Source organism: Dama dama, chromosome 16 (genome assembly GCF_033118175.1).
Source record: "Dama dama isolate Ldn47 chromosome 16, ASM3311817v1, whole genome shotgun sequence".
Classification (NCBI taxonomy): Eukaryota; Metazoa; Chordata; class Mammalia; order Artiodactyla; family Cervidae; genus Dama; species Dama dama.
In genome coordinates this window covers 35,645,799-35,666,880 of record NC_083696.1, presented here as the reverse complement: position 1 = coordinate 35,666,880, position 21,082 = coordinate 35,645,799, and the positions used below count along the sequence as shown (strand labels likewise).

Here is a 21,082-nt window from a genome sequence, read left to right as displayed (position 1 = left end):
ATGTCCGATTTTTGTAGATTGGAACATGTTGCCAGTTAAGACAGTACCTTCTACAGAATTCATATTTTGGCCTGCAAACCAACCTTCATGCTAAACTCAGATTCCCTCTGTGTTGTCTCCCAGATAGCAACTTATTAACTTATTCCTAGTCTAACCAGTACCGGAAACAAAATTTTGATACTCCCCTAAAGCCTCGAATATTATAGTCTTAAATTTAAAACAAAAACCTTTGAATGCTGTGAGTGTGAATATTCATAGCTGACCCTTCCTTCCTGTTTCTAGGACTATCCTGTTAAGTGTAATCTCATTGCTCAATGAGCCCAACACCTTCTCCCCAGCCAACGTGGACGCTTCGGTTATGTTCAGGAAGTGGAGGGACAGTAAAGGAAAAGACAAAGAATACGCTGAAATCATCAGGTAAGGCGCTTCGTTTTGTCTTCTGTTTGCTTCAAGTCTTCATACAGAGTCAAAGTGTATCCTGGAACCAGGGGCTTAAATTGAACTTAAATGTCGACTCTGTGTCTGCCAATTAGATTTATTGTTTGGGAAGAGATTTGTGCCTGAGCCTAATGATACTGGCTTTTGAGAAAGCAGCAGATCTGATTTCCAGAACTTCCATGTTCTGACTAGTTGAGTTTGCAAACTCTTCCTCCTGATCAGTTTAGGGACACTGTTTTAGGCTTTCAACATGTCCTTTAAGTGTAGCAAACACCCAAGGTATTCCAGATATTTTTGTTTTCATATTTTTATTAGTGAAATCCTATAAATTATTGACGTTTTTAACCACAGCAACTTCTTCCAAGGATCATCCTCGCCTTCTCTAACTCCCTTACCGTACAATCAACAACTGTATGTAGTACATGATTTAACAGAATGGAGTAAGAATCAGGAGACTTGGAGTATACTCCTAGCTCTGCCATGCCTTTTATTGGTTAACTTTTTATACATACATATATATATATATAAGATTTTATATAATATAGATAATATATATAAATTTATAATAATATAAATATATATATTATAAATATACATATATATTTATTTAACTGCTCCGGGTCTTAGTTATGGCATGCGGGATCTTTAGTTGCAGCCTGTGGGATCTTAGTTCCCAAACCAGGGATCAAACCCACGTCGCCCACACTGAAAGTGTGGAGTCTTAGCTGCTAGACCACCAGGGAAGCCCCTATCAGTTAACTTTTGAGGGTCTTTAATTTTCCTATCTGTAGAAGGAAAAAAAAAAGGTAGATGGTATTAGGCTCAGCCATTCATTTCTAGTTATATCCTGCATAGAATAAAAGGTTTTCCTAACAGTACTTAAGGATTGGTAGAGCCCCAGGGACAATTCCAGCCCATTCTGTGTGTAGGAATTTTAGTAAGCACTAGAATTTATTTAAAAAGTCCCTGTCTATAAATCTAATTGGCACAATACCATGTGATTTTTTTTTTTTCTTTTAATGCATGTCATCTGACAGCTGAATAAGTTGTCTGTAAATCACCTTCAGACCCTCTCTCTATTCCACAGTCATTTGATGAAATTGCAAGGATAGAATCTGGGCATCTGTATTTTGTTTTTACCAGCCATTTAGGTGACTGGTTTATACCAAAGATTGAAGATAACTAGTTTAAGTAGTAAGAAGTTGAGTGTGGAAGTGGATTGAGGATTGGAAAATGGGAATTCTTCATAAAAGTGTCAGACGGAATTCTGATGTTCACGAGAAGGTTGGATGTCAGGCACAATCTTTTTCCTTAAGGGAATTCATACTTCTGTTTGTAAACAAACAAATGACTGTGTAATATGATAAGTGCAACTACAGAACCATAAACAAGATACAGTGGAAGGAATATATAATATGTTCCTAGTAGAGAGAATGCGTCATAACCTAGAATTTTTCAGAGAGAGGGAGAAACATGTTTACTAAAACACAGGTGTATAACAGCATGACATGTCAAGAGAATCATAAATTCTAATTTGAGAATTGATGGGAAATTAAGAAAGGCATCAGGTCTTACAAGACAGTGAAGTCAGAAGGAGGTGACAGAGTGTCACTTAAAGATTTTGTTTGAAAGGATAATCCTAATTGAGTTCCAAAGGAAAGTGATTGACCAGGAGACTAGCTGAGATCTGAGGAGGCTGCGATGAAGACAAAACTGACGGAGTGACAAACAAGAATGAGAAAACAGATTTGAAAATATTTAGGACTTTGAAGTAAGGAGCTGAGAGAAGAAAGATGGGAGAAGCTGGCCATGGAGGTGGACGGCGACAGGCCAGACAGATGAAGACTTGCTGCGTTAGGATTCCGTCAGGATGGAGAAAGGGTATAGGGCTCAGAAGAGAGGTCCAGGCTGGGCCCTGATGATTTGAGTGCTGTCAGTATGAAGGGTTAGAACCACGGGAATGGATAAGGTGGTCCCAAGAGAAGGTTGTGAGAAGAGAGATTCAAGCCTGAAAGCCTCAACACCAGCATGCAAGGCAGCAAGATCAACTGAGAGAAGTCTAATTAAAAGGAAGACGGGGAGAATAGTGGTCTGATGTTTTAAGTTCAGTTTCTGTAACCCCTGGAGGGATCAAATTCTCATACTTGTTGAAGGGAACAACCTTCATGCATTCATACAATCAGTATTTGTTGCACAACTGTGTATGACAAGACAGTGTTCTAAGCGTGGGGGAATAGAATTAACTAAGACAGACAAGGTCTTTGCTCACATTCAGGGGTGAGAATGACAGAAGAGGGAACAAGTGAAGTAGGATAATATGAGGGATTGACAAGATGGCTCCTTTCTGTCAGAACAAGCCTCCTCTCAGGTGACAGACGTTCATAAGTTCATATGTGTAGGGCAGAACAACTGATCCACACAGAAAAACTAGGTGTGTTTGAAGGTACCAAAAAATACCCCAGAGTGGCCTGAATGTTTTGGAATTGGAGAAAGCAGTGAAGTGGTCGGCAGGTGAGTCATGCAAGACTTTGAATTCAACATGAGATATTTGGATTTTACTCCGAGTAGGAGGATTATTGAGTTGTTGGGGCCTGCATTCTAGGTTAGTGTGGGACCAACTGGGGAAAAAAAATATGAGGTGATTTCCAGCTAACCAATATTTGAGATCCATGGCTTCGAACACCCTTCAGAAGGGTCATTATTAAGTGTCCTTCAGACGGGTACCTGATGGGCTAGAACTTTTGGTGTAGTAGAGGGTATTTGTTAAAGATCCTTTTAAGTAGATGGGTTCTAAAGTTCAAAAACCCAAGTCACAAAGATTTTTAGATTATTTTGGCCAATTATAAAACCGTCTTCCAGAGACTTACATAAACTATCCTCTCTTCAGAAAACAGGTGTCAGCCACTAAAGCCGAAGCAGAAAAGGATGGAGTGAAGGTCCCTACGACCCTGGCGGAATACTGCATCAAAACTAAAGTGCCTTCCAATGACAACAGCTCAGATTTGCTTTATGACGACTTGTATGACGACGACATCGACGATGAAGATGAGGAGGAGGAAGATGCCGACTGTTATGATGATGACGATTCTGGAAACGAGGAGTCGTGACGTGCTCCTTCAAGGCCCCTGTACTGCCCTGCCGTCTCAGGCCAAAGGGAGGGGAGCAAGTGGGGACCTAGCAGTGGCCCCTCGGCAAAAAGCTATCACGGGGGTGGGGAAAACAAACACGGCTCCTGCTGACTCCCCTTATGGATCTCAGTTCGCTCCTTTTTATGGACCTCTTAATGGAGAGAAAGTAATCCTCCACAGAATGTCTGAATTCTTGCATTCTTTACCCTTCCATCACTGTATTGAATTTTTTTTTTTTCCTTTCTTTAAATCCAAACTCCTGCCTCACTTCGTCTCTACAAAGCGTTCACAGCAAAACACGTTTGGTCTGTTTTTAGATTCTTGAAGAATTAGTCTTTCACCAAGACATTTAATGTGTTTAAAGCTGGGAACCCATTGGGAGTTCACAAGTGCTGCATATGCTGGGTAGCAAAAGAAAGCCACCACAAAACCCCCAGAAAACAAAACTTTTTTTTTTTTTTTTTAAAGCAGATTTGCCAAGGTTTAGCTGCTCATTTACGTGTGTGTGCATTTGTTCAGCCCCATGGTGGTGAGTTTTGTTTCTTAAGGCTGGGGTACAGTGGGCGTCAGGGACTTTGTTCTGAACCTGATGAGACATGTTCCTAAGGGCACAGAACTGTTCAGCCTCACGTGGAAGAGAGGAATCAGATTTTGTTTTTTGAAATTGATTGGGATCTAAAGCCTGAAATAAATATTCATACTTTACATAGAACTGATTGCTATTTATTTTGAAGGCAGAGTTAATTTTGCTTGCCCCCCAGGGAGTGGAGAGAGAGTGGGGGTATTAGCGTGAGTGTGTGGAGACTTAGTGATGGGAACAAAGATTTAAAATCACTATGCCAGTTTTGGTTGATGCTGCTGGGAGAAAGTCAAACTGCTGGTGACCACTGTTGGGAGAGAAAACATCTGTTTCATATATGTAACATGGCCTTTCCCTGAAAGATACACTCTCACGAGCATTTTTTTTAAGTAGCGAGGTTTTAATTACTCAGTATTAATACTAGGTGCATGTGTTTAAGATTTTGGTTCTCATTGAGCTGCTTATACTGATAGTGGTAACTGTGGATATATGTAAGACCTGAGTGACTGGTTCCTGCTTTGCTCACTGGATGCGACCCCGACTTCTCTCCTTTTGATGTCCTCGGGCTGCGGAGTGCAAGCAGAAGCTGTGCATGGAGCTTTCCCCTGAGCTGCTTTGTCTCTTCTGGCAGGGCCAGGGGAGTTGGCTGCAGGCAGTGTCCAGGCAACACTAGATCTTTCTGCCGCACAATTGCTGCAGCTTTGATTTCCCCTGTGCCGATCGTGTGTTACTTCAATCAATATCAAGTTCCATCAGCCTTCACCAACCAGGGACTTCTGTACGTGGCGATGATATTTGTTTCTTGTGGGGGCGGGCCAGTGCATAAGAGGGCAGTGTTCTTTCATTGGGAAAAATACCGCTATAAACTTACTTCAGATCCCTGTGCGCTAGCATCAACTCCTTTTCTTCAGATCGTACAGCTCAGAAAGAACGAAAGGGTTGATGAGGGACGGGTAGGATGGATCCTAGGACAGAGTAAGTGATGCTTAGGTCCTTAGTTCCTCCTTCCTTTCTGATCTCAGGGTTTTCATTCGCTCTTCAGACTCTCCAAACATTTGCTGACTGATTCCCAGCAGCCCTCTTTGGAATCTTAGGTTTGGTTTAGTATTAAATCGGGAGTGTTAAACGTGCTAAGGTTCATATGGGACAATGTTGAGCCTGGTCCCAGAATCTGTCCAAACTCCATGGGGCTACCTGCACCTCTGAATCAACAACTGTGGTCAGATTCAGAAAACAAAGCAGCTCTCCTGTGATGTAACAGTGATGTTGAAACTAGCTTTTTATGCCCCACATGTACTCTCATTCTCCACTACTAGATAAACACACACACCCCACGTTTACAGCCAATAGCTTGGTCTTACTCTTGGAACCCTAAAACTAAGCCTTTCCCCTTCCTGCTGAAGCATCTCTCTCCCAGGGCAGGCCGGACACTGGCGCTGTGGGAGGTGCTGTCCCATTAGGCCCTGTGGCCTCTGTTGCACATGGACTCAGGGAGCCAGAGAGCCAGGGGGAGGCTGTACTTCTCAGCCCTTTGGGGTTTTACTTTTGAGGGCTAGGTCTGCCTCTGATGAGAGTACAATCAATTCCAGAAGACTGGGGTGTGTGTTGACTTGCTAGAATTGTTAGAAGGTGGACGTTCGGATAGCTCTGACTTGTAAAAAACCCAGGCTGGTTCCAGAGCTCTGTCCTGAGAACACAAACCACAGGAGACCTTGAGCACGTGATTGCTTTGGGGAGTGATCTTAGGCTCAGGCCACAACCTTGTGAGTACAGTTGTGCTGTTTGGTGCAACATGAATTCAGAAACCACCCTGCAAATTTGAGGTTCCTTCAGATTCTAGCGGAGGCCTCTGGATGCTCTTCAGGTCTGTGTATTTTGAGGCTGGGTGGACAAAGTGTATCATTGTGATTTTGTTGTTGCTTCTCACAGTCTTCCCCACTTTCATTTCACATCATTCCAGAGTTCTTTTCTGTTAGCCAAACTTTTGTAGTCCCTTCTTCTTTCCCGGTAATTACTTGCTTCTTTATTTGCTGGTTTCTTTATGTTTGGAAAATACATAGTAAGTGATTGAAGGGCAAAAGGTGTAGTTCTCCACTGAAAATTAACCCTCCACCCCACCCCACCCCCATCCTGATTTTAAAAAAAAAAAGGTTTACATTTACAAAGATTCAGATGCAATTTTCAACTCTTCTGAAACCAGCAGGACACACCTGACTTTAATAGTTTTCTTAGCTGAAATTGTAGATGTTTTTCTTCAGTTTAACTTATGAGAAAAGATTATCTGATGCATTTTGTGTTCAATTTCCCCTTTAGTGGTTTATTTTTTGTCTTTTTCTGCCCATCTGTCTACTAATAAAATGTGAAATAAAATATACCTGTATTGCTACTTCCCCATGGAATGACCCTTTTCTTGTGTGTTAAAAGGTGGTCTTAATACTTCCTATGTTCCCAGATTATACACAGGACTCAGCTGAAAAATTAAAGAAACAAATCCTTACCAGTTTAAGAAAGGTTACTAAAGACAAAGCCGTTTGTTAACGTTAATTCTGAAATAGGGCACAATCTGCTGGTACAAGTAGGTCAGTGGACTGATGGGCGGGTGCGCCACTGCCCTCCTTAGGCAAGTGTTTTGTTTTTCTTGTCACTTATCTTAACATCCTGCTGTTAAATCAGTGATTAGGAGGCAATAGGTGCCATGATAGTTAAGTTGTGGACACTTAACCTTTTTTTAAGCCAGCCAGCAGCGCTCAACATATCTGATGAATGACGTTGATTTTAGAGGTCAAAAGCAGCAAAAATGAGGACTGTGCCCCTGGGCTGGTTCCGTCCAGCATGTTGACCTGAAGCGAGAGGCTACAATGTAATGCTCTGGGCAACACCTCAGGGCCCTGAACTAGCTGCCAGGTTGAACTACATCTGTGCCTGACAAGCATGGAGATTTGCCTCCTGGCAAGACACATGGATAGTTTTATGGCCCTAGTTCCTTCTGCCCTGGTGGCCTGGAATAAAGAGGGAGGAGCTTAAGGGAAGTCAGAATCCTGGCCTCAGATGAATCGTTCCTTGGGACCTTCTAGAGCAATTTAGCCCAGGACCCATTTACCTACTTCACAGCACCTTGACTCACATTACAGCTATCAGTTAGATGGCATTTGGCTGATGAAAAGCAAAGGACAGAGAGTTTAACTATTCAAACTTAAACTCTCTCACAGGCCTAGAACTGTGTTCTCAGCTCTTACCTTTGGTTGGAAAAGAAATTACCCTGCTTGTCCCCTAGGTCTGTTACAGAGCTGGAAGAAAAGCAAAGGTAATGGACAATGTCTGTGCGATGTCCGGGCGGGGGGGCGGTTAGCTACCTTGTCAGCTGTATCCTTTACCTTTCCTGTCTCCCTGGATGCTGACTGGGGGCAAGAGAAGGGCCCAGCAAAACAAAGAATACCCAAATACCCACTGAAGCCCTGATGACCTATTACCAGAAGACAGGAGTTATGCTTCAACCCTGTGAAGTCCCGGGTACCTGGCACTGTAATGAAGACACCTCTGCCCTGAGCCCTCCTTCAGTCACACCATATAAGAGACCAAGCATGCTCTCAGAACTTTATTAGGTGGAGTTTGGGCAAAAGAGAAAACCTCCGAAATAGTCGCCCTCCTGGTTCAGGACAACTGGAATAGAGGAGCCTTTGCTGAAGATGTGCTCTCACCGAAATGAAAGCATGTCTGATTTTTTTTTAAAGGGGGGAGCTGACTGGCTGAATATCTGAGCGCAAATTCAGAATTAAGAATGGTCAGCCAGAGGAAGGCAAGTCTGGGGACAAGACCAGACGCCTCTGCTCTCTATGGAGACAAACAGGTGCCACTTTCATGTTGGGTGGGGGATGTATCTCTGCTATTCCCAGATCAAGATTTGGAGGGAGGGGAACATGACAAATGACAAAAGGACCAGTTTCTCAAAAAGTGAGGGAGAAAGTAATTACACAGGGACAGAAACTCAAATAGGTTTACAAGGGGGCGAGATAAGTCGTGATTCTTCATTGGTACCTGACCCTGGTACCCCAACTGCCCTAAGGCAGCCCCCCCAGCACTGCCCGTGCGGGCGGCTATGGAGAAGGCCTGAGGCAGAGGGGAGGGGGGCTTCAGTGGGGAGAGTAGCAGCTGCTCCCCAGTCCCCCAAGACTTGGATCACATTTACAAATACATACATAAATACATTACATACAACAGCGAGTCTGGGAGGCAGGCTCCCCCACAGAGGCTCGGCTGACACAGTTACATGTCTCAGGAATTCTAGGAGAGGGCGCCGGGCTCCCAGAGAAATGGGCTCCATGTGTTTTCTCCTGCCCAGGGGAAGCCCACCCAGCCCACCCCACTTCAGGGTTCAGTTTGTCCAGTATGGAGAGTTGCCGTAGGCAGGTTTGGAGGCTTGCGACTTGGGCTGCAGGGAGCTGGGCTGGTTGCGCTGACTGGAGCCGCTCTGAGGAGGAGAGAAGGCGGTCAAGGCTGGAGCGGACCATCACCCCCGACCTGGGTGCGCAGGGCCGGGCGGCTGCCGCCTCCACCAGCTCACCTGCGCGTCCTGCGGGAGGTGGTGGTGCAGCAGCTGCGAGGGAGGCTGCTGGTGGGCGGGCAGGATGTGCAGGAACGGTGGGGGCGCGTACCCGGGCGCCGCTCCAGGGCCCAGGGGCCCGGTGGAGCCCAAGGCCGAGGGCAGGCTGAACGGGGGTGGAGTCCCTGCATGGAATCCCTGCTTGTCAAACGTCTGCAGGGCAGAGAGACGACAGTGAGGGCCGGCTGGGTGGCACCTGCCCCAGCCTGGCCCCCCAGCGCCAGGCCTCCCTCACCTGAGTCTTGTTGTAGACAGACCCAGTCATATCAGGGAGGCCGGAGGTGCTCGAAGTCGCCGACACTCCTGGAAGGAAAAGCGGCGGGCAGTTCCCACAGCAGCCGGGCCCAGCTCTAGTCTCCCCCACCTCCAGGGGCCCTCTGGGGTGGCCTCGCCTGAGAAGGAGTCAGGGTGGGAGACAACTGCTCTGGGCCTCAATCCTGGACGGAAGGGGGTGAGGCTACCTTTGCCAGGCCCAGAGCCTGCAGCCTTGTTCTGCGTCTGGGATGATCCACCATAGCCACCCTTGCTGTAGTCTCCCGCTGCGGTGCCCGGGGTCAGGTCGTCATAACCTAGCGTGGAGGGGACCAGAGGCACGTGAGCGTGGTGAGCCCGGCCTGCCCGCACCTCTCCGGGCGGGGAACACCCCTCACCAGTGCTGTAGCTGTGCTGGCCGTATCCGCTGGCCTGCTGGAAGGGCGTGGCGGCGGTGCTGAGGCTCACCCCGTGCTGCTTGGCTGAGGCCGGGGGCACCTGGGGAGGGTCAAGCAGGACAGGCCTTAGTGCGGAGAGCGAGGGCAGCAGGCCGGCCCGGCTCAGCCTCGGGCAGCAGGTGGCACAACCACCAGGGCCACGCCCGCCAGGTCTCCAAGCAGGTGACACAGGAACCTCGCCCCCAGCCTGGACCCACTCTCAAGGTCGGTGAGCCCGAGTGGGGCCCTGCCCCCCTGCCTGCTGCCCCCGGAGCGGGAGGCCAGCCCCCCGGTACTCACAAACATGGCGGGCCCGTACTGGAAGGCACCGGGCAGGCCGGTGTAGTAGGGAAGGCCGGTGTAGCTGTAGCCGGGCGGCAGGGCGGGGTTCAGGAAGGGCTGCTGAGCCGCGTGGTGGGCCTGGGACTGGCTCTGCTGGGGCTGAGCCAGGGTGGTGGGCGGTGCGGGGGACGCAGAGTCACCTCGGCCGAACTTGGTGACATCACCTAGGGGAACAGGGGCACTGATGCAGTCCCCACCCCTCATCCCAGCAGGAGAAAAAGGCCCCTGCAGATAGAACAGGGCTGGCTGCTGGCTCAACAATAGGAAGCTGGCAGGTCTCTGCAGCCCTTCCGTTTGTTTCCAGGCTCCTGGGATGGGCCACAGGCCAGTCCTTTGAGCAGCCCCTACTCCTAACCCCCTGAAGACGACTAACCTGAATATGGGTTACTGGTGAGGCTCCCATCTCGACTGGCAAGGGCTGGGGGTGTAGCGAAAGGGATCCCATAGTAATCCTAAGAGAGACCAGAGACTCGGTCAGCAGAATGGCCTCACCCACTCCTAGGACAGAGGCCCCGCAGGCAGCTGGGTGCTCCAGGGGAGGCCACATTCCTGACTGGGCTGTGGGACTCACAGGCCCACCACCAGAGGGCAGCACTCAGAAAATTCAAAACATGATGCCCTTCAGAGTTGTGGCCGCCACACAGCATATAGACGCCCGAGCAATCCCTCAGCCTTCCCCGGCAGAGCCGCTGGATCCCAGTCACACAATGATCCTGGGCTGAAGAAGCTATGGATTTCTTGGGAGATTTCCTGGCAGTGAAACCAAAGTGGATCCAGAGGAGGGTGTGGGTGCTTTTCCGGGAAACTGCTGCCCACGAGGAAAGCAGGAGGGCTTTCCCTCGGCTCAGAGGCCCCAGGTTAGGACTGGCAGAGCCTGGGTGGTGAGGGTCAGGGCAGACCGCCCCTCCCCCACAGGGCTCCACTGTCTCACCTCCGCGCACGCACTTCTCCCAGCTCTTGTGCAGTGTCAGGGCTGTCAGGGCAGAGGGCTGGGCTCTCCCAGCTCAGGACTGACATGTGCCTGCCTGTAACTGCTGCCCTGATCTGTTAAACCCTTGAGGCTCCTCCTCCTCCTCAGGTTTCTACTTGTCCAGGTAACTTTCCTAGCTGCCCCTTAGAGTCCCTCTCACTGAAGAAGGCACTGGAATTCATTTGGCCCGTGACCCTCACCAGCATCCACCTGTGACATGAAATGCACGCGAGGAGGGGGAGCTAGGAAACCACAGCTGGTGGGATTCAAGTGGGGACAGGCCCGCGGGAAACCCAGGAGGGGGGTGCTCTTTCACGGAAGAAAACGCAAAGGTGGGAACGAGCACACCAGCCTGGACCCACTCTCAAGGTCGGTGAGCCCGAGTGGGGCCCTGCCCCCCTGCCTGCTGCCCCCGGAGCGGGAGGCCAGCCCCCCGGTACTCACAAACATGGCGGGCCCGTACTGGAAGGCACCGGGCAACTCTGCTCTCTATGGAGACAAACAGGTGCCACTTTCATGTTGGGTGGGGGGTACCAGAGGCTAGGAAATGACCACAGGGGAAAATGAAAGAAATCTCTGTCTCGAAAGACAGGCTCACAAGTGACTTCCTCTAACGCACAAAAAGATGAACGGAGTATGAAACAGGACGGCCCGGGTCACTCTGAGGGCCCGACCAGCACCACACACAGACTCGTCTTTCAGAACCAGCTCCCACGTTCCATCCCTAAGGCCCTGGGGCGCGAGGTTTCCTGAGTGCCAGGAGGACTCAGGCCACGTTTCCTGGGTTCCCTGCAAAGCCCCAGGGCTTAAGGCAGCCCCAGAAACTCTGAGTTCTGTTTTACACCATAGAAATCTGCCAGCACATCCTCAATACCTTTCTGGGCCCTTGGGGATGCGGGCAGAAAGCCCCACAGGCCGTCGGGCAGTAGTGGGGGTTTGCAATGGCTGCTGGTTTGCACACTGGGGAAGAGCAGCCCAGCTACAAGCCTCTGGAAATACCCCAGCAGATGAGACAGTCTCCCAAGAGAAACAAGCTTCAGCCACTGGGCTCTCTGTGGTCAGCCCAGTGCGGGCAACACTACTTGTGGAGGCCACCACGCTGCCCTGCACGAGTGTCGGCGGGGGGGGGTACCACTCCAGTCTTCAGTCTGACGAAGGACACCTCACCTTCACTTGGGGAAAAGGAAAGCCCGTGCCCAACCGAGCTGACATCAGTGTCCAAATAGCTACTACTCCCTGACAATGTGACAGATGCCCCAGACTGCTGAAAATGATCAGGAGTCTGCTAAACAGCAGACTGAGAAGGGAGCGGCAGGACAGGGGCATGCAGGCTGCCCATCAGGGCGCACGCCTCCGTGTGGACACTCCTGCACTGCGTCCTATTCACGCGGCCATCCCAGAGAGGGCCCAGCGCCTCATCCCGGGAGCAAGGGCCGAAACGGACAGGCAACACTGACCTCAGAGTGAGGCTGCAGCAATCAGAGGTTCCAGGGCCAGCAATCTTACAAACCCGGAAGGGCCCTTCAGGACTGTCTGTTCCAGCCACTCACTCCAAAGAACAACGCTGCCATCACCAATGGCCACTTCAGAAGCTAGACACTAGACGGCACTTTGAAGGACAGGACTTAATAAAAAGCCTAGGGGCAGGCAAGTAACCCCATGTCCTGGTCGATTGTTTTGTTTTTTAATGGGGGGAGGTTTAAGGAAAGAGAAGGACCCACATTTGCTAGAGGCACTGCCTCCCGCGGCCCCAGGTCCCAAAGTACTTCAAGGCTCCCAGGCTACAGCCTCACCAGGCAGCACCGTCACAGCAGCTTCCCGGCTGCAGTGCTGAGGGAGTCCTCAGGCGAGATGTCCTGAAGGCCAGACAGTGGGTGGGAAGCATGGGACTAAGAGCCTGAAGCCCCCCAGCCTCTCCCAAACCCCACTCACCATTGGCAGCCGTGACTGCAGCATCTGGAGCTCGTCATAGCCGTAAATCTGCATGAGGACACAAAAGCTGTCAGAGACCACACGCCACCCCTGCGGAACCCAGGCCCACATGGGGCCAAAACAAGGCTGGGGGTGGAGGACACGTGCAGGAGCAGATGGGGCTGAGCCGCTGTGGGCAGACGCCCACCCTGACTGAGTGCAGCTGGAGAAAGGCCCAGGGTCTGAGGGCAGAGCTGGCCTCAGGGGGAGCAGAGGCAACCCAAGACCCCCCCAAGGCCAGCTGGGCTGAGGGGAGCCGGGTGGCCAGGAGCCCTGGGTGCGCTCACCGGGTAGGCAGGAAGCAGTCCTCCGGGGCCCACGAGGTACTGGTTGTGCAGCAGGGGAGGCACCCCCTGGGGCAGGTTGGGGGGCGCTTTGCCTGGAGAGGCAAAAATCAAATGGAGTGACGTGGCCCCCACACAAGTACAATTCCTCAGCTATGGGGGCTTAGCAGGACGCAGCAGACCGGGCAGCCCCAGGACAGGGAAAGGCTGGACCGCAGCGGGTGAGCTGCTAGGAAACCACAGTCGGCTGGGCCCACACAGCCTGCCCAGGTCTGGCTGACGGGCAGTCACATGAAGTGACCAGGAGCAGCCCAGGAGAGCTGCCCTGTCACCGCGGCTGCAGGGATGAGTGAGGACAGGAAAGAATGGGGCGCTCCAAGCAGAAAGGCTGCCGGGAATCCTGCCCAGGGCGCATCCTCCCCCGCAAAACTGAGTTCACCACCAGCCAGGATCTGGCCCCCACCCCAATCCCAGCTCTGGAAGAACCAGGCCTCAGGAGGTCAGTGGGACAGAGGACAAGCCCGCAGGGGCGGAGCCGGACGGAACTGTGGATGTTCAGTTCCCGTGAATCCCCAGGCCTACCCACCAGGGCCGCCTCCCAGGAAGCCAGGCTACACTCTTGATTAGGGGAGGGGGCTGGCCAGGCCACGGGGACACACCTGAGGTCATCAAAGGCGCAGCCCTGGCACTGCTGCTGGGGGCACTCCCGGGGGCACTGCCCAGGCACAGGCTGTTGACTGTGTTCATGCCGCTCGGCAAGCTGAGCCCTGAGGACACGGCGCTCGAGGCGGAAGTTGCTGCCGTTGAGAAGGTGGCCGAGGGCTGTAGGGAGGGGGCACTGTCCACGCTGGGATGCTGGCAAAACAGAAAAGCCAGGGTACATGGATCTAGGGGCAGAGCAGAGAACGCACGAGGACTGGCCTGGGCTGTGGGCCCACGGCCTCAGGCTGACCTGTGTGCTCGCCCTGGCCCCTCACTGCAGCCACGGGTTCACAATCGGTCAACTGAGTATCAAGACCACCACAACTGAGATTTATCACCAAAAATCCTGCTGAAAATCGCTCAAGTTGCTCATGCTCTGGTAATTGAAACAGGCACAGAGACCTAGAGTAAAGCTTAGTTCACAGATGAACACAGAGAATCTCAACAGGAGGTGAAAACCCACCTCATAAAATAGCAGGAGAGTGGAGCCCAGGGCCATGGCAGCCCAGCCCAAGGCAGGGCCTCCTGGACACCTCTGACCTGAAGCCGCAGGCGGCCTTTGCTCCAGCATGTGAAGATATTCTGTAGGTCCTCAGGATCTACACCAAGAAGGGCACTGCCTGGCCCTACGCCTGCCCGAGAAGAGCCACCAAGGAAAGAAGGGCAAAGCCCAGCAGAAAGCTTTGAAGAGCCTGAGCGCCAAGGGCACCACCCAGCTGCCAGTACCAAGGTGGCAGGAAGGGTAGATACACCTGGTTGGGCAAAGTGAGGGCTGAAGAAAGAAGAAAAGGCTCTGTGAAACTGAACGTGTGCAGCACAGAGAAGCCGACCGGGAAAGGCCAGGGGAAGGGACACGGTGCGCCATCCTCCACGGCCCGGATGGCTGTGCAGGTCCCAGCCCCACAGGCTGCCCTGCCCGCCCAGGCACGAGCAACCAGATCCGGTTCAGCAAGAGCAGACTCCGAAAATTCTGGTCTCCCAGGGCTCCCCAGGACTCCTGCCCCTTCTACCGAGATGGAGAGACAGACCAGCAAGAGAAGGGCCCAGAGTGGGGCTGAGGCTACTCACTACCCACACTTCACGACCCCCCGCACAGAGGCCAGCTTCCACCCGAGGACGTCAGCCACAGAGTCAGAGACAGCTCTGACCACGCACTGCGATGTCGCCGGCCACCCAAACTTTCAACCACAGGGTTAAAAAAACAAAAAAACAAAAAACTGCAGTGTGGGGAGTGGGGGGGATCCACAGGCACTCAGGAGTCATCCAGAGAGCCTCTCCTGCCTCGAGTGGGCCCTGAAAGGGTCCCTGAATCTGCCCTTCCACCTCTCGGATCTGTGGAGAAGAAAAGCTGCTGGCCCGCTCAGTCCATGTGACGGGGCCGTCACTCAGCTCTCCAGACGGGCCCAGGAGAGCACAGCTGACCACACCTACCACAGACCACGAGGGGCAGGAGAGAAGACGAGATCCTTTACAAAGTGGGAGAGACCTGGCTCTGACAGATTATGATGTACCTGACTATTTAAAAATCAAAACTATTTCTAAAACAACAGACCTAGGGAAAATATTTGCACTTCCCATCACAAAGGGCTACTTAGTAGTCTTCCAAATACAGAAATAAATACCACAGGCTGGACAGAAAAATGTAAACATCTCAGCCAAAAGGGAATTTAATGGTTCACCAATGTATAAAATAGATGTTCAAGCTCTTTTAGTTAAACACTATACTGACAGGTCATTTTTCTATTCACACATTAGAAAAATACAAATATTTGGTAACATCATTTCAGGAGGCAGTGGGGAAAGAGGACACGCCACTGTTTGCCAATCAGAGGTAAGGCGGCTGAAATCACTGCGCAGAGCCACGTGTGTGAGAGGACACGTGTGTGAGCGGAGTCTATCCTGCAGACACAGCACGTGCGGAAGGCTGTGCACCACTGTCTGCACGGGTACGTCTCACGTGCGTGTGCTTCGCAGATGCTGCGTTTCCTACAAAGTGAGGGTCCAAGGCAACTGGGGGTCAAGCAAGTCTCCTGGTGCCAATTTTCCAACAGCACTGGCTTCTTTTCGTCTCTGTGTCACATTTTGGTAATTCTCACAATATTTCAAAACTTTTCATAACATTTGTTATGATCATCGGTGACCTCTGATGTTACAAATGCAAAAAGATTACACCCTGCTCGAAGGCTCAGGTGACGGCCAGCATTTTTAGCTAATGTATTTATTAACTAAGTAAGATACATATGTTGGGGGACTTCCCTAACAGTCTGCTGGTGAAAACCCCATGCTTCCACTGCAGGGGCCCTGGGTTGGATCCCTGGTTGGGAAATTAAGACCCTGCATGCCACACAGCGAGGCAAAAAAGAAAAAAAGATAGATATGTTATATTTTTTAGACATAATGTTATTGCACACGTAATAGATAAGAGTGTGAACAAAACTTCCATGCACTAAAAAATAAAAAGATTTCTGTGACCGACTCCCCCACATTACTCACTTTATAGCAGTGGTCTAGAACCAAACCCACAGTATTACTGGAATATCAAAACTGAAAACGGCCCTCAAGTTCCATCAGAGGAGGACTACTAAATAATGCAATGCAGCAGAGCTGTGAAAAAAGAACAAAGAACTCTGATCCAACACAAACCTCCTAAAGATACACTGTTGAGTGACAGGGAAAGATATAAAGATACAGGAAACTGTGCAGAATGTTCCTATTTACATCACAGGACAAGCAGAAGAGCAGAAAGGAAAATGACTGTGTATGCATTTGATAGTTTAAGAAAACAAACTCTAGGAGATCAAGAAAATAATAGGAAAAGGGGCAAACAAAGTAGAAAAGAGACAAAAACTCTCAGTGTGTCTTTTTACGTCTTTCGTTTTCGAGTCTTGTGACAGAGCCCACCTTAGCAATTGCACAAGGCAATTCTGGCTGCGGCCGCTGGGACTGCACGACAGTCTCCTGCTAAGACGCAGAGTGCAGCCAAGCGTGAGGGCGATAGCACCCACAATGGGGGCCAGCGCTCCAGGGCTCACAGAGGGACACCTCAGCGCGCAAGGCACAGGTGGTGGGTGGGCAGCTTGCTCCAAGGACAGAAACAGTCACACCAATCTCTGCTAGGAAGACAGTGATCTGTGCGTTTCAAGCAAAGAATTATGTATAAACCAATTTCACTTAAGATAGAATAGGAATGCCACAATGTTGGCCAGATACTGATGAAAGACAGGACTGAACCTTTTCCACCACTTCATTCTACAGCAAAAGATTTGACTTCTTCTTCAGAAGAAACTACTTTGCCAATTTCCCAACTTCCCCATTCACCTGGGCCCAAAACTTCCCTCCCTGCTTGAAGACCACCTACTCCCACCTTGTGGAAGCCTGCTGTCTCCTGGGAGGGGGGCACTTGGTTCTTTCCTGGCACCTTTCCTTCCATGTTCCAGTCTCTCCCAGCTTTTGGAACTGTCTCCTCTCCTATGCTGCCTCATCCCAGTCAAGGAGCCTTGACACTGTGCTCCCAGCTGTACCGCTTAGATGCCAAGACTTCAGTAATCACAATCCAGGGTCACCCTTGAACACATCAGGACCTCCCCAGCTGGCACCCCATCTGCACTTCCATTCTTGCCTCTCCACACTCCACACATGCTTCTGCAACAGGACCTTCCCAAAGCCCCCACCCCTGAGCTGGCGGGAGTGAAGGCCCCACGACCACACTCACTGGATGCGGCAACACTGGCTGGACCATCTGTCCGTCTCAGAGACACACAGACTCTTCCTTTCCCTTCACAAACTCTGCCTACAATGGACTTCACAAAGTCCCAGAGTCCTCTCCAGAAGCACTGCTCTCGATAAAACTGGACTTTTCGCAGAGCCCAGTCCGCAGGGTCGCAGAGTTGGACATGACTGAGAACACACGCAACAGATGCCAAGCAGAAGTTAGCGACAAGTCGACTTTCCTCTAAAACGCTTGCAAAGACCCTAACATAAGAAGCCCCAGAAAATAAAACAAACCCTGCCAGGCAGAAAGGTCTCCTAGAATGAACAGTGAATTCTGGGGAACAAATTCACCACCTGACAGCCCTGCCCATCATATTAGGTCTGGAGAACCGATTTCACTACAGAGGCATGAATCACATGTCCTCCGTGGGGCCTAGGAAATCATCCATTCAAACCATGAACCTAGATGAGACATCACAGCCAAGTGATTATTCAGATTCACAAACTAGAGCCACCCCCACCCTGCCCACGCCTAGGCCCCACGCCAGCTAAGGAGGGGCTGGGTGGGGGAGCAGGGAACACTTACTGTGTGGGATGTGCTGGCTGAGAGCGGCGTGTGCGTGGAGGCGAGGCTGCTCTGGTGACTGGAGAGGGAGCTGGAAGACAAGACAGCCCACGTGTCCACCACGGCCCCCACACCAGGGGCCACTTGGCAGGCAGGCTATCCATGAGCTCGCCTTGTCCCACCGTGGGAAGGCCTGGCTGGACACCCTTCATTCCACATCACCTGGGACAGCTGTTCTGTGGTTAGAAATGACCTAAAGGCTTGCTCGCTCGCCATGAGGATCCAGGACATCCTTCCCTGGGAACCTACAGAGCCTGCTTCAGGCAGCTCTAACCATCTGCTCTGAGACTGTAAATGGTAAAAACAGGATTGTACTAAGAACAGTCAGCCTTGGAGATCCCCTTAAATCTGTGTGTGTGGAAAGAAAGTTCCTAAGTCAGCCCCACGCACCAGAGCTTGAATGCCCATCAAATGCAGAATTCAAGAAGCCTGGCTTCTGCTCCAGGCTACATGAGGCAAGAGAACCCTGCTCAGAAGGTCGGTGTGGACCCGCCAGTCCAGTCCTCCCACGCCTGTGCTGATCACTCATCTCGGAACCCACAGCAACTGCCACACAAGAGACCTGCTCAGAAGCCCCCCAGCACTCTCACCCCACATCACAGTGATGGGGCCCAGAATGTGGGGCAGGGGAGAGGCACGGGGCCCCCTCCTGAGGGCTAAAGAGGAGCAGAAGCAACCCTCTGGCCCCACCCCACTCCCAATGACCCAGGGCTGTGTGCCAGCAGAGCGTTACAGGTGGCAAGACTTTCACACCCAGCGCCCGAGACCCCACCCCTGCCACACGGCATTGCTGCGGAAGGCCAGGACGACAGGCAAGGGCAAGTGTGGGCTCTGCCCATGGACACAGCCATGTGGAAGCTTCAGGACTTGGCCTTGGTGCCTCGGACTCTGGGTCCCTGTTGTCCCCATACCTGCTGAGCTGAGAGAGGGGACTGCTGGACAGGTCCCCGGGCTGGGACAGGGAGGGCAGAGTGGCAGTGTGCTGGGATGCAGGGGGCAGAAGCGGAGCGCAGGAGGTGGTGCTGGGCAAGGAGGCCACAGACGGGAGGGCAGAAGGAGGGTCTGTTGTCTTTGGAGCTGGAACGGATGAAGTAGCTGTAAGAAACAGATCAGTTTAGCTCCAGAACCAACCGTGGTATCAGAGAAATGCTCAGTGTTTTGTGACAGGCTGGCTGGGCTGAGACACAGACAGTGACACCCCAGGGGACGATGCATGAGCAGGCTGCAGGCGGGCCCCGCCCTGTCTGCCCTGACGGTGGGAAGCGCGGTCGGAACACAGTCCCCAGGCGAGGAGGGAGCTCCAGTTTTACCACCACACGCAGCCCTGATGTGGGGGTCAAATCCTCCTGACTAAAGGAACCCGACCCTGAGCTGCACCCAGACACGGAAAGAGGCTCAGAGACTGACAAATACGGTCACAACATGAACACAACAAAGGACAGTGACCACGTAGTAGGGGAACTACCCAAGGGTTAGGTCTACTTCTATCAAACGGGTATCACAGCAGGCTGACCTCAGGAAAGCTCATCGCCAGTAGAGGGGAGGAAGGGGCTAAGAGCCCTCTCCAGGGTACATACAATGGAGAACAACACACACCTAAAACCTGAGGAAGACACCCCTGCCCTCCACAGCTACTTTCAAAGGTGAGCATCTTCTTCACACTTCAACAGAACAGACCTCAGAGCACATAAACGCATACATTAGGCTTTCAGAATAAGAATGCAATCAATCCCAGTTGCAGAAAAGACTCAGTTTTAGTGCCATCCACACATACAACTCAGATATGTGCTTGGAAGTGAAGCATCATTGCCTTCTGCAGTTAGGAGGGGGCAGCACCTTGCTTCGGAAGGCCCTGAGAGTCCAGGGGACATGAGCTAGTCTCCAGAAGGGAGGACAGCTCAACAGCCTGCACAGGCAGTGACAGGGCCACACAAGCATGGTCAGGTCTGAGAGTGGTCCTCACGCCCCTGAGGCTCTTCACTGACAGGCCTTCCCAAACGGCGCCCGTTCTTCCAGAAATCAGATAAAGACACCACACATGTCCCTGGCCCAAAACTCACCTCCCCGGGTGTTGGATCACATCAGTGACAGGTTCATAGAAAGTGTGTGCTGAGTGTGTGTGTATGTGTGTGTGTGAGAGAGAGAGAGAGAGAGAGAGAGATGGTTGGAGAAGAGTGCATGGGAGATAAAAACCTACCTAAAATGCACACTGTTTTATGGACATCTCACATCTCATTATCTCACTTGAAATCTCCAAATAAAATCTCTTAGTAAACCTCTGTGTGTTCTCGACCCCACACCTGAGCCAAAGAAACTTTCCACCACAGATTGAGGAATTCACACTTCCTGTGACATCTAGTGTTCTCAGAAGTACCAACGTTACCTGCTGCTCTGGCGGTCCCTCAACACCAAATCCAACTCTGGGTAAATCAACGTGTCATTTCAATTCCAACTGAGGCCCATTCCTGGTCTGGCAAAATCCCACAGCCACACTCCCCAAAATTTCTAAATAAAAAGAGGGTTTTTCTGGCTCCCATACCCAACAGATATCCATTTGCTTCACTGAATGATCAATGAAAATCAGTTTCATTTTAGATTATGACCATAATCATTGATAAACTAGCCAAGAACAAAGGGAACAACTAATGGGAATTCACCTACACTAACTCCAGTGATCACTGAGCTGTACTGATTTGGTGGGCTCTCCCTCCATTTCTCCCAAGGATTTATAGTGAGCAACATCTCTCTCTCGAGAACCAGCATGCCAATTTCTGCTTTAAACATCTTTCACATTACTGAAGTGAAAGCCCTCTTAAACTTCCTGGAATCTGGGCCTCTGAGAAAAGCATATTTTAAATCCAACCTACACTCCACACTTGGGATGCAGTCTTAAGACAGCACAATGATGCAAGACCCCCTTCTTGCTGTAGATATAATACCATCTAGTAATACCATCACCTACCGTCTGGTCACAGGGCCTCTCTAGCTTAACTCTAGTATATGTGCTGCCGAAGCAAGCACATCTAGCTTAACTCTAAACTG

General features: G+C 51.0%; 2 protein-coding genes and 1 non-coding gene across 11 annotated transcripts in view; 1 reads left to right on the top strand and 2 right to left on the bottom strand.

Annotated features, from left to right (window-relative positions):
- The window catches only part of UBE2R2 (ubiquitin conjugating enzyme E2 R2), a 94,136-nt gene extending 87,596 nt beyond the window's left edge, over positions 1-6,540 (top strand). The window contains exons 4-5 of the mRNA XM_061163814.1: positions 283-417; positions 3,326-6,540. Coding sequence (XP_061019797.1) covers positions 283-417; positions 3,326-3,545 — 355 coding nt within the window. The 3' untranslated portion in view covers positions 3,546-6,540. The remainder of the gene's footprint in view (positions 1-282; positions 418-3,325) is intronic.
- Positions 6,541-7,726: 1,186 nt separating this feature from the next.
- UBAP2 (ubiquitin associated protein 2) overlaps positions 7,727-21,082 on the bottom strand; it is a 111,989-nt gene continuing 98,633 nt past the window's right edge. For 8 of the 9 annotated variants that reach the window (XM_061163810.1, XM_061163809.1, XM_061163806.1 and 5 more), the window contains 13 exons: positions 18,952-19,135; positions 18,002-18,071; positions 13,662-13,857; positions 13,006-13,097; positions 12,680-12,727; positions 11,192-11,236; positions 10,151-10,229; positions 9,736-9,941; positions 9,397-9,496; positions 9,208-9,315; positions 8,982-9,049; positions 8,708-8,899; positions 7,727-8,614 (listed from right to left, as the gene is read on the bottom strand). In XM_061163810.1, the coding sequence (XP_061019793.1) occupies positions 8,519-8,614; positions 8,708-8,899; positions 8,982-9,049; positions 9,208-9,315; positions 9,397-9,496; positions 9,736-9,941; positions 10,151-10,229; positions 11,192-11,236; positions 12,680-12,727; positions 13,006-13,097; positions 13,662-13,857; positions 18,002-18,071; positions 18,952-19,135 (1,484 nt within the window). In that variant the 3' untranslated portion in view covers positions 7,727-8,518. The remainder of the gene's footprint in view (positions 8,615-8,707; positions 8,900-8,981; positions 9,050-9,207; positions 9,316-9,396; positions 9,497-9,735; positions 9,942-10,150; positions 10,230-11,191; positions 11,237-12,679; positions 12,728-13,005; positions 13,098-13,661; positions 13,858-18,001; positions 18,072-18,951; positions 19,136-21,082) is intronic. The other variant, XM_061163805.1, reaches the window with a different exon arrangement.
- On the bottom strand, positions 19,776-19,859 carry LOC133071488 (small nucleolar RNA SNORD121A). Its single transcript, XR_009696440.1, has one exon. It is a non-coding gene; the product is annotated as a small nucleolar RNA SNORD121A (small nucleolar RNA).